General features: G+C 37.5%; 1 protein-coding gene across 4 annotated transcripts in view; it reads right to left on the reverse strand.

The window, feature by feature from the left end:
* The window catches only part of PDE4D (phosphodiesterase 4D), a 586,247-nt gene that overhangs the window by 383,404 nt on the left and 189,845 nt on the right, over positions 1-12,998 (reverse strand). The window contains exon 1 of one of the 4 annotated variants that reach the window (XM_054053508.1): positions 11,314-11,672. The exons of the other annotated variants lie outside the window; for them this stretch is intronic. Coding sequence (XP_053909483.1) covers positions 11,314-11,654 — 341 coding nt within the window. The 5' untranslated portion in view covers positions 11,655-11,672. Of the gene's footprint in view, positions 1-11,313; positions 11,673-12,998 lie in introns of those variants that run through there. 4 annotated transcript variants of the gene reach the window in all.

Here is a 12,998-nt window from a genome sequence, read left to right on the forward strand (position 1 = left end):
TCAAAACCAACATTAAATGGTTTTCATTGGCCTTGAATTTATTATACCAGTTGTTCTATATAGTAAATAAGTTACATAATTAGAACAAATAAATATAACTAAATCTTGATTTATATAGGATAAAATCGTAACACTATAAGTTCTCTCTCTAGTTCCTTCCAGACCCCCTAAAATAACTTCACAACTGCACCGGATTTTATTACTATTCATTTCAGCAGTTACTGAGAAAGCAGTTATTTTACCTGCAGTTTGCAGGAAAAAAGAAAAAAAATTAAAAGTTTAGAACAGCATTATAAATATGGAATTAACGTATTTAAAATAAATAATATAAAATATAGGAAGCTTTATGTTGAAGAATAAAATTTAATAATATGTAAATGACAAAGAGAAGCACTACGTATAATGTCTTGAGGATGATAAAATCACAAGTGAAATTAAATCTTAAAGATCCAGCTGGGAAATTAAATATTGTGAAAATAATATATTCTCTTCTCTCTGCTTACATCCCTAATGTCAATATGATCCCTGTCATAAATTACAATAGCTATGTAAGTCCCAGAACAAAGTCATTTCTCAGAAGCAAGGAAATTCATGTACATTTAATACACAATCAGTTAATCATCATTATTATATACAACAACATATAGGAAAGCAGGAGTGAACACTCTCAAACTCTTAAAGATTCATCATCTGTGTTTTTCTTGTTTTACAAAATCAGTTCAAATCGTGGATTTTTACATGCATGTTATGGGAAGAACTTTGAAAACAGAACAGTAACAAAACCATAGTCTGTCTTTAAATATCTTTTTCCGAGCTGAGTAATACATATTCACATACATATATGATATTCTTAGTGGGTTTTCACAGACAGGGTAAAAGTTGATACAGATGGATATATCCTCCCTTACAGCCAAGAGACTATACAAGTAGGGGTCGGACACTGAGGAATTTTGCTCCTTTCTACCAAACCCTTTACACTTAGGTGTAAATGCATCCAGCATTTGGGAATATGAGGAAATTTGTCTTGAGATATTATGTACCAATTGTCACTAGTGGTTTTTAATTTAAAGCTGTGGCTGTCTTTTTCCATCTAAAATATATTTTTCATTAGCTCTGTGTTCAGGTAAAATTGGAGATAAAAAATCTGGAAGATTTAAATAAAAAATCAGTATTTAATGTGTCTGAGACACAACAAGAGCAGGGGTAAACAGGTGTTAGAATTTGATATCTTACATACTAAATGTGCATTCAGTCCATCATATCACATCACTAATGACTGCAATCACTGCTGTCACAAATCAGCCACCTGAACAAGCATTCCATTTACCTCAATAAAACTGTACAGTTGAAAGATGTTAGGACTGTTTGAATTGTATATTGCATAACTCTCTAGTTTCTCTTTCTTTTACTGAGAAAGGCAAACAAGTCACAAAGCTCAAAGGGGAGGCAGAGGTGGAAGCAAAAGTGTTTCACTATTTGGTGCGTGGTAATAATGCATAATCTTAAACTAAACTTGATTTTAAACTAAAGCAAAAATCAAGAGATAAGTTCTGGGAACTGAAATGAATTCACATCTACTTACGTGTCATTTCTCAGCTAATTTCCTACTTATGCACCAGTGAAAAATATTATATGGTTGGAAGGACAGAAAATTTACATGTAGTTTTCAGTCTGCTCATTTCTCTATGTTTCTATACATTTAATTTCTTTGTTCTTTCAGTTTTGTTGCTGCCAGATCAAACCAATATTTTGTCTCTGACCTGTGTTTCAAATTGCACTCCAAGAGTCCCTATCCTTACTAAGCGCAGATGTATTTTGATCAAAGAGTAGTTCTTTACACAGAGGAAGAATCAAATATTAGAATCCACATTTTAAGCATCAACATTTTCTAAAACAATATAAAAAAATATTTGCCAGATCTGGTAATTTTCTTCTTATTCTAGTCTTCCTGGATCCAGTCATTAATTTTTCAACTGCAATCATAGTCATTAAAAGTTAAATAGGTCAGAAAAGATTTAATGTGCATTCTGGACAAGCATATAGAAAAAAGCTGACAATAGAAACTTTGCTGATACAGTTTTGCTTCTGAGTGTGATCCAGGTAAGGATTAGTCAGTTGTTTCCATTCATGTGGATGATGCTATACTGCTACATTATTTAACAGACATAAGAATTTCACAATGAATAATTTAATTAGTTACTGCATACTTCACACCAAGGGAAGAGGCACTTTAACTTACTTTCTTACCTTGTTTTCTCTGAGCATGCATCTATCACTAAGAAGAACCACACCCTGTATTTTATTTTTGTACTACATTACATTTTACTACACTAACATTTACAGTGACATTTCTATTATTACAACATTAATGTTTGCTTGTTATTTCAATGGGACTATCAAGTCAGAAGCTTTTCTTCTAGCTGTTGATAGAACACTAAATGTTACATCAAAAGTTTTAGTGATCTAATAGGGCTTCCTACTGACTCTGTACTAGCAGTTAGATTATAAAAATAAAGATGTTTTGATTATAGTCATTTTTCATGCTTCATGAGTTCAAAGTACTTGATCTCTATTTATTACTATAGGATTAGCAGGAACATACAAGGAGTGGAAATCGCACAAATGCAAGATAAACATTACATAGCAGTTCTGTTGAAAAGCATTTGCAGTTACTGTGCATTAGAAGCCGATTATGATACAACATCGTCATGCTGTTTGAAAAAAAAGCCAGTCATCAAACTAGCATAAATAAAACAGCAGCGTAACTTACAGAACACTTAAGCTACGGCTCTGTGCTATGCACACTTAGCACATGCTTAGCTGAAGGCTTTCATCAGTTTTGGACTTGCCATATAATTAAAGGTATGGATCAAAACTGATGAAAGAGGTAGAAGAGGCAACTAGATTAGAACTCTCAAAACGTGGAATAAAAAAGAAAACATGAAAGCAAATAAGAAACTATCAGCCACAGGTGTAGCTGGTTCTGCTACGAGACCTCTTCCAGTTTTGATTCTAACACAATATATAAGAAACTAGATATTTTTGCCATACAGTTCTAAAATGTACATGTAAGAGGTCTGTTATGCCTTCGACAGAAAGTAATTTGTAGTTTTTGAAATATCGCAGAACCTTTCCAGAAGAAAAATAGACCATGAAGATGAAATCCTCCTTAATCCATGGAACTCTGCTAGTCTTCAGAAGATCAATACAGGAAACTAGCTTATTTGTATCTTCATGATGACAGGTAGAGTTTCGAGCAGCATGAGGTGGGAGGAAAACTATTTCGCTCAGAACAATCTCATGCCGTAAATCTAAACTCTTCTGTTGGCAATCCTATTAAAATCCACATTTCCCAGGTGAGCACCTTTCTTGTTATTGGTTTATAGTCAGTAAGCATTTGTTTATTTCCTAAGGAAAGCCAACGAATCAGTGCAGAGATAGATTGATGAAAGTTAGTCAGAAAAGACAGTCAGATCTGCCAAGTAATTTTAGTCTCCCATCCAATATCTTTGTTTCTGACTGTTCTCAGAGTGCTATTATTTGTTAAAATTGCCAGTTTGGGGTTTTTTTCTATTTTTTGAGCTACAGCACTGGAAAACAGAAATTCAGGTGGACCGCCTCAATAATTTCTTATGGTATTCAGTGTTTACTCCTTGTTATCTGATGAAACTAAGATGGATCTTTAATTAAATTTATGTAATATGTTAAATATCAGGAAGGCGTTCTTCTATTCACATATGAGAAAGCCTATAAACCATGTAGATATATCAAAACACCTGTCTTAAGTGTGAAATGGTTTTATTCTCACAGCCAAGCACAGATTATGCCTAAAAATTCTCAGACTATTGGTGCATAGAGAAATGTGTGTTGCTGTTAATTTATGGTTTATAAGCAGACAGAGGGAAATGAAATGAAATGAAATGAACATCAGTTCCCAATGCATGTGTATACATGCAGTAGTCCTTTATATCATTATCCATCATTAGACAGGACGTTACTGCTGTTTTATTTAATGATATCTAAAGTGTCTGAGGGAGTGAGAGAGAGAGAGATAGAGAGAGAGTGAGCACACACAAACGCATCTGCAAAAAAAAGCATCTTGGTCTTAAATCTGTGATATTTTTTATTTGATAATATAAAAACAAGTAGAACAGTTCAGCAGAATACATCCTCCTTCAATTTACTCCTATACTTGCATACTAGTAGTACCTCAATTCACTTCCATAAAAAGACCCTTTACTGTTTCTTTTCTCTTACCTTGAAATACTTGGTGTTATTCCATTTTCTAAGCATAGAGAAAAATAAATAACAAAGTAAAAGAAGTTGAAGAGTTTAACTTAAAATTATGAGTTTAGAGCTAATAAATGAAAACAATGATGAACATGTCCAAAATTCGAAAGGTAATTTTAATAGCAGCCTCTCTCACGTTCATCACTTCTTATAGTCAGACACTTTAAACACCTGAACAGGACCACATCCGAAAACAGAGGTGTGATAACCTGCGGTGATAACTGAGTGATGTCCATCCAGTGATTTCTCAGTTTCAAAATTTGAAAGGAAGTTTTCATCACTCTATTATAACATATCTTAGGGGGGTGAAAAATGCACTTTGCCTCATAAATTTGCAGATCCCTTGAGCACAGATTTCCAGCCCTTTATATGCTCCTGACATCCTGCTATCTACTTTTAATATAAACTTACATTATTAATTGACTCCCTTAACCCAAAAATAGACAGAGCGACTTACGTACCTATGATTGAATGTGTTTTGGTTGTCTTTGCACGTGCGTGTTTAAATATACACCCATATGTCTATTTGTACGTAGACTTTTAATGTGGTGGCTTTGATTAGCCCCATCATGTACAACCAAGTGTTCATGTTACACTTTTTCCTCCCTGGGGAAACGAAGCTCTAAGACTTTGGTTATCAGACAAATAACAAAAAAACTAAGCTAAGCTATTATTCCAAATATATTGACATTTCTAATGATTTTAAAGTTGGCAAGGGTGGCAGATTTATGCTTTTCTTTCCTCTACATGATGTAAAAGAAGAGGTTGAAGTCAGAACACAGTAACTTCTGATTAGATATCTGAAAAATGTTTTACCATGAAGTGGTCAAACCCTGAACAATTTGTGCAGAGAGGCTGTCAAATGTCCATCCCTAGGACTGATCAAGACTGAACCAGATACAGCCCTGAGCAAAGTGTTCTGAACAGTCCTTCTTTGAGCAATGGTTGGACCAAGTGACCTCCAGAGACCCCTTCCAACCTAAATCATCCCACGTTTACATGATTCCGTAACGCTATATGTTTTTGTTTTCTCTTTGGCCCTTTCACATTTATACACCCATGCTGTCTACAGTTATTTTTTCTTTAATATACTAGAAGATGCTCCGCATCTACGGTGCAAATACTGTAGTGTAATATTGTGATATAGACCTATTTAAAATAACTGGAACTAGGCAGTCACTTTTGAATAATAGCAACCACATTATTAAGCTAAATGCTTAGTTTGAAATCTTAACAGCAGGGCACGCTAAGTCATTGGGAAGACACAGCAGAGTGGACTGATGCGACTGAAAAGAATTTGAGGAATGAACAACAGTAGGGCAATTCCTAGCTATTAGAAACTGACAATTACTGTTCCCCTCCTGTAACCTTTGCTATACATAACTTAAGACCTTATTGCATCAGGAAAGAGATGTTGATAACAGGATTGTTGCATTCAAAATAAACATCAACGGAATTTAGCGTCTTACCTATACATTTTCATTCCTATTCGCAAACCTTACTATCACCTTTAAATATGCAGTATAAACAAGCATCACTAAATGTAGTTTCTCTAGATTACCAGAGAGCTTCAGATTTGATATAGACATGGTGGTGATCCACTATATATACAAAAAAGAACCCATTTCCTCTGAAATAAGCTACATTGTTGTTTACAAGAACAAACCCTTCTAGCAATGCTCTTCTTTCCTAGAGCTGCAATACATCTTATACTGGTTAAATCGGTAAAGGAAAATTGACATTCTTCATGTCAGCATGTACCAAGCTTCTTTCAAATCATTCTATTGAGGGACAAGGAGTGGGATTTGTCTAATGTTGTTTTACACTAAACTCTTGCCTTCCCCTAGCAAAAAATTTAGACTTGAAACTTGTCCATCGGGACAGTGTATTTAACAGCCTTGCTTTTGGACCTATACATTCCCATCTTCCCCACACATTTGCAATTTTAACAGATCAAAAAAATCTCACAGGTTTTGCAATCATCAGCTAACTCCAGAGTCTTCTCTAATGGTGACGCGCTGTGTAGTTAAAATGATTTAACTCCATTTAAGACAACTTTTAGAATAAAATCACCAAGGTTTTTTCTTGTTTTATTCAAAATTCCCATGTAAATTATCCCTTGGCTGTGCAACTGGTGTCCCAAGGCAAGACATTTAGAACACCAGCAAAGTGCCACAGAGCTGACACCACAGCTTTTTGTGTTCGTTTACATAACCATTTCTTGGGCAGACATGTTTATTAATGCTTAAAAAATGTCACATACAAACCTATTTTTAAAATACTGCAAGAAAAATTGCATTACATAGCTCCCATTGATAAAAACATTAAATAGTTCAGTCAATAATTTTAAGGTAAAGCTTTGAATGGCTACGTGTTTTATGAAAAGTGTTTAAGTTCTGATTAATCTCTGTTTGATTATGATGGGCTTTTCCTGCTAAATTACCAGGTTTCTGTATTTAGTGAATTAGGAAATTGGCACCATTCATTTGCAGCAACATTCATATTAAAATAAATATATTTGAATCTATGAATTTTTAAAGCTGGTGATATACAAATTCCAACAGCAAGAAAATTAATGCTATTTGAATTGTTCAGGACGTATAACTCGAACAATCCAAATACATAAGCCTTTTGGAGCAGATATGAAAATAAGGGCCTTACAGTCATTTATTTAAAACATTTCACAATATGAATTTCTTATTTTATTTATCTTTCTGGACAATTCATAAGGAACATTAAATCAACAATGTTTACTAAGTTGTAAAAATTATTTGTATCTTTGAGGGAGGGCTAGCATATGCCAATTATTGTAACATCTTGGGTGCCAGCACCACTTAGCAGTAAACAAAGCAATAAAACACTGCCAGACAAGTAAACAACAACAGAGACTGCTGCTAAACTCTGAGAGCATTTTCTATTGGTCTGTGAGTTGAACAACACTCATTTTTCTTTTCCAAGGGTTGTGTGGAAGTAGTTAAGACATGATAGATCAAGTGTAGCTTTCAAACCAAGCAAAACAGAATGGGTTTCAAAATAGGAAGAAGCGTGCATTTTACTGGAGCACAAAACAGAATTTTGCTGAGATTTGCAAAGGCATCTTTGTTTTTCCAAGTGCTCTATTTGTAGCACGTGTATCACCATATTCCAGATTTCAGAAAGTTGAGAAACTAACACACAACGCTCCTTTCTTCTCCTAATAGAGAATAAAGCCTCTGGACCACTGAAATATTACACTGCATTCAACTTTGGATGTTATTTAGTTTTCCTAACCCTTTATTGACTGATGTAAGTAAGAATAAGATTGACACTTCAAGAAAAAAATTATACTTTGGAGCAATCTCCATAGGTAGGCAATGCAGTGGTGGATGCTACTTTGTTAGACCGAATCACATACAGGGAATGGAAAGGGAGAGGAAGAAGATCTTGTCAACAACAACAGATTTTCATGGCAAATTATCAAAGTACAATTTTAAAATAGATAGCATTAGGAAACAAGCACCAAGATTACTGGATTGCAAAAGGCTAATGTTGCCTCACCTTTGTGCAGCTGCTTATGCGTAAATACAGAGGAAAAGTTAGTTTTGTGAAGAAGCTTAAGCCTGTAAATCACTTGAGACAAAATTTACAGATCTATTTTAAAAAAAATTGTGGTCTGGAAAATCTGATAAAAAGAAGTCTAAGGTCTAAGAGATGAGGATGTATCTCAAGCAAATAACATCTCAGAAAATTCCACAACTAGTGAAATTAGGATCTATGATACTTCTCGATTTTTTCCAACCTAAGATTTCAGTAGTGAAAGAGAACATAGCATGATGATATGGCAAGATGATTTAGTTGACATATGACTAATGGCCTTTAAAAATGCTAAGGTTTTTTTTTTAAACCACTAATCTGAATATAGACCATGAAATAACGACAGTTATGTGAGAAGCAAATACAGGTACTCTAAATTTTTTAAGATAACCAGAGCATAATTTCCATTTATTACACTGAATGTTTTTGCACTGTTATCTGGAGAATCATTTGAGCTGAGGTATTTGTTTTCCAGTTCCACTAGTACTATGTACTATTACATAGTAGCTGTTAATTCTATAATCTGAAAAAAATCACTTTAACGTAAACCTGTAATGACTCTACCTGTGGTTTTATTTTACACATGAGAATATAGTGCCAGAGAGATATTAATTATTTGCCAAGGACCACGCAGTAAACAAACGGCAAAAAAATCACAAATAGTCCCAGCTATCTTCTTGACTCCTCTGGCTTTTGTATGGCTCTTGTGCATATGAATGCAAAGCACTTACCTACTCATTTGAAAATATTATAGGAGTAATCCTGGCTTTTAAGAAAAACGCATCAGTCAATGATTCTGACCCACTGTTCTGTGCAATGAAATGCTATTGCATTCCTTGTAGGAAATACAGTGCTGCACTACAGAAGTTGTGTACAAAGTTAATGATGATTATACAGAGCCAGAGTATGCATTAAAATAAACAACATTTCATTTTCCAATCCATAAGCTCATTGTGATTTTCAACGAATTACGTTTGGAATTTTTGCTGGTTGACTTTCCCTTTTAAATGTTAACTTTCTTGAGTATGGATAAAAAAGATCTACTAGATTGTCCTCACTCTGATTTTAATGTATGTAATTCCTTCTCCTCACTTCTTTTGAGAGATATAACTGTTATGTATTTTTAAGTATTCTACAAAACTTAAAATAGAATAAAGTTCAAAGTTGTATATTTGGCTTCTTAACTGTTTCTTTACGCTTTTCATTGAGGTTTTAATAATAGGGATGTCTTCAGAGTAAAACAAAACAAATTCTGGAAAAAAAAGTTCTATAGATGTAATTTTGCACATTTGAGCCATTACTGTTGAATACTGTCCCTAATACATAACATGTTTTCTGTACAGGTCTATACAGCCTTTTTCGCACCCTCCCATATTCAAAGTAATTTGGAGTTTTCTGAAATACAAGCTTATCATCCTAGACCATAACAAGTCCATGGGAATCCACTAAGAAATATTCTTCTGACAAGTAGGTTAAATAAGGGAGAACTATTAAGAAGTCTTAAAATTAAAAAGGATCTCAAATTCTCTAAAAAGGACTGGTGTCTTTTGATTTCAAAAGTATTGGGTGGTTTTCTTGCAAGCTATTGGTTTTACATTAAGAACATATTTTGCTTTGCTTTCCATGCAAAAAAAAAAAGAGCAGTTGACCCAGAACTTGAAGTGAAAGTTTATGAAAAGATCAACATTTTCTGGTATTTCTTGGATATATGTGTAAAGGTATTTGTTACAGTTCACCTTGTGTTTCCATATTATAGTTGTTTGCTTCATTCAAAATGTTTAACTGTGAGGATTTATGAATTTATTTTTGTTAAGAAATTGATAGAATGGTCAATTTTATTGTTTTTTTACTTCACCTTCCTTTAGGACCCCTAAAAAGGAGATACATCTGATGCATTTTTACCAATTCTATGAATTGAAAATAAATTCCACTGCCCAGTCCTAATTTTAAAGCAGTAAGTCTTGTCAAAAACACATTGTTGGACTTGTGAAAAGAGTGGAAGTAAAAAAAAAAACCAAAAAAAAACCAAAATAGAGTTTATAAAGAATTTTAAATTCCTATTCAAATAGGCACCATAAGAATTGGAATTTAAAATATTTAAGTGGCCTCAAAACCCTAACCAAGAAATATGTGTACTTTCTTTTCCCACCTTGACTTGTCATCGCCTCAACAACTAATCACTTAGAGAATAACGCTGAATATACCCAAACCAACCATTACAATTTACAAAAATCAAACTTCTTTGCATTCAGAAAACAGATATGCATTCAGTCTTAAAGATCAAAACCCCCAGACGCCTAATGCTTTTCCTATACAAGAAACTGAAATGCATTGAAAAGAGCATTAAATTGAACGTTTGCTCATTTTTGAAGCCTATGATTTTTTTCTTTCAAATCTTACACGGTGAAAAATTTAACATCATTAACTTCAGACAAGCATGAGTTCACACAAGTGATACAAATGTGTAGCAGCAGAATGGTTGTGTAAAACCAAAGATGCTAAAAGACAGATTTTGAAGATTACTCATGTTAAAGTGTAGTTCTAATTTAGACTTAGCCTCTTTTTGTTTCTCAATTACATATGAAGTGGAAATGCAGCCAACGTTAGGTAGAAATAGAGCAAACACTGCCAAAGAATATTCAAGTATGCTTTCTGAGATTTATGGCCAAGGCTCCATAATAAAGAATAGAGCGTGTACCACAGAAACACACAAAGCAATCTTCCTTCAGCAAGGATTCTATTATTTATTCATCGAACATACCACGCTATAAAATTGTGATTATCCAGAAAATAAAAAACCTACAGAGTAATTGAGTATTAAGTATTGTCCCTCTACCCACCATTCTCTCCCTAAATCCTTTATTCACAGCATCCGCTTAATATTCAAATACAAGCGTGTGGCTTTCCACTGAAAGGAAGTAGCTCCAGCTACTAAAAATGAGGACCGAATAATAAATCGATCGATTAAATACGATATCCTACTGCTTTTGACAGATAATTCGATTTCAAAATAGATGTCTGCGATAGCCATCAAGGGCAAAATAGGCACTGTTGAGCTGCACACTGCAAAATAAATCAACAGCCCATTTAGCAGGGAACAATAGAGGAGTAGATGACGGACTCCTCCCTCCGGCTAAGAAACCATTAGCCCATTTTCTCATCTCAACCCATTCCCGCTCGCAGGACCCTCGCCCCGGCTCTGCCGGGCTGCCTCCCACCTCCCGGAGCTGTCATTATTTTAACCGGGCGCTGACAAGCACATGGATTCCATCCTTCCCCCCCGGCCGGAGGGTCCCGCGGGGGCTCCGCGCGGTCACGGTCCCGCTCGCACCCACGTGCTTGGCCGCAGCCCCCCCTCCCCGTCCCTCCCGCCGGAGGCTCCGCTGCCGGGCGACGTCTCTTTCTTCTCCCCCCCACCAACCCCGCGCCCGAGCCGCCCCCTTCCCCTACCGTCTGAGCCCCTGGAAAGAGGAGGGCCAGGACATCCGCGATTTCTTGAGGCCCGGCCGGTGCCCGGTTTCCACGGCGTAGGAGGCGCGGTCCACGGCTCGGCAGTAGAGGTACCGCTCGGTGTCCGAGTAGCCGCGGTGCCTGACGCGAGCCCCGGCCAGGCAGCGGCCCCGGGAGGCGGGCGGCGGCGCGGGGGGCTGCTGGTGCTGGAGGAACTGCCGCGGCGGCGGCGGGCAGTGCTGCTCCTGCCGCCACAGGTGCTTTGGGGCTTTGAGCCCCGCGCTGCCCCCGGCGCCGTCGCCGGGGAGGGCGGACGAGGCGCTGCCGGGCTCTGCCTCCATGGTGCGCGCGGGCCGGGCGGCGGCGGCGAAACTGCTGAAAAGTTGGACAGCTCCTGCCGCACCGCCCCTCGGCCGCGTGTGGGAGCGGCTGCGGCCGCCGCGCCGACGAGTCCTCCCGGCCCGGGGGGGGAAGGGGGGGGCGGGGAGGGGGAGGAGGATTGGGGCTGGCTCCCGCTTGGAACTATTTAAAGCCGGGATGGAGCCGGCGTGCGGGAGAGGGGAGCTGCCGGCGGGCGTCGGTGGGCGCGGAGGGGCCGGGACCGAGCCATCCCGGCTTCTATGCCCGCGCTCCCCTCCTGTCCCCGCGCCGAGGGGCTGCCCGGGCCCCGCTCCCGGGGCGTAGGTACGGGGAGGCAAAGTTCCTCCTTCTTCAGTTCGCCGAGAACTTCGCCGAGGGTTAAAAACGAGTTCTCACTCCCTAAACTCTTCCCGCCACCCTTTACATCATCCTACGTTCATTCTTTCCCACATCAGGTTCAGAAATCGTGTTTCCCAACCTTCCCCTGTTCTGCCATCTTCACCGATGAGTAAGCTCTCTCCCCCCTGCGAGTAAGACTGGCTGTAAATCAATGTGAGGAAGGTTTAATTATAGCGATGCTGAGCCTACTGCTATAGAGAAGCTTTTATATTATAAGCTGCTTTTTTCAGGAGTTCATAAGTGCCGCGGGAAAAAAAAACAATCTCAAGTTAAAATTTACAGAACGGAAACTTCATCCTAAAAAGCATTTTTTAAATCATTTTTACATTTCAAGACAAAATTATAATTGCTACGCTTCTGACAAAACGCAAAAAAACCAAACGTACTGGAGTTCATTTGAAAAGTGTTAATATGTCTGGTCCTTGTGTTCTGCTTGCCAGAATAGCAGTACTAAGCAAGAATGCATTGCAAAAATCTCTTTTTTACAGTAGCTTTACAAAAAACATATATTTTCTGCCAATTGGTGTTCATCTGCCCATTAGACTGTTCCAATTAGCTTCACGCACAACTTCTATTTCCTCAGTCACAAAATTGCTCTTGCCATCATTTTTCTGCTTCCGTCACAGATCTGAAATATGTTTAAATCTCATAAATTTCTTTCTATATGTCCTTATTTCTTATTAGGGGAAATGTACACTCTTGAACCTGTTGATGCATTTTTTTTCCATTCTCTGCCTTCAAAGTCAAATGTCCTTTCCAGACACGCAGCGCTCCTAAAATCACCCTCTAGCCATATACGTCCAAGCTTCTGATGGGCAAAAATCCCAGTCTGGGTTTTTCCAAGTCAACAGCACTTCCCTAGATCTGATAATCATCCATAATTCCTTCATTTCTTCTTTCCTGCCCTAATAACTTTCTAACGACAA

Source organism: Cuculus canorus, chromosome Z (assembly GCF_017976375.1).
Source record: "Cuculus canorus isolate bCucCan1 chromosome Z, bCucCan1.pri, whole genome shotgun sequence".
Classification (NCBI taxonomy): domain Eukaryota; kingdom Metazoa; phylum Chordata; class Aves; order Cuculiformes; family Cuculidae; genus Cuculus; species Cuculus canorus.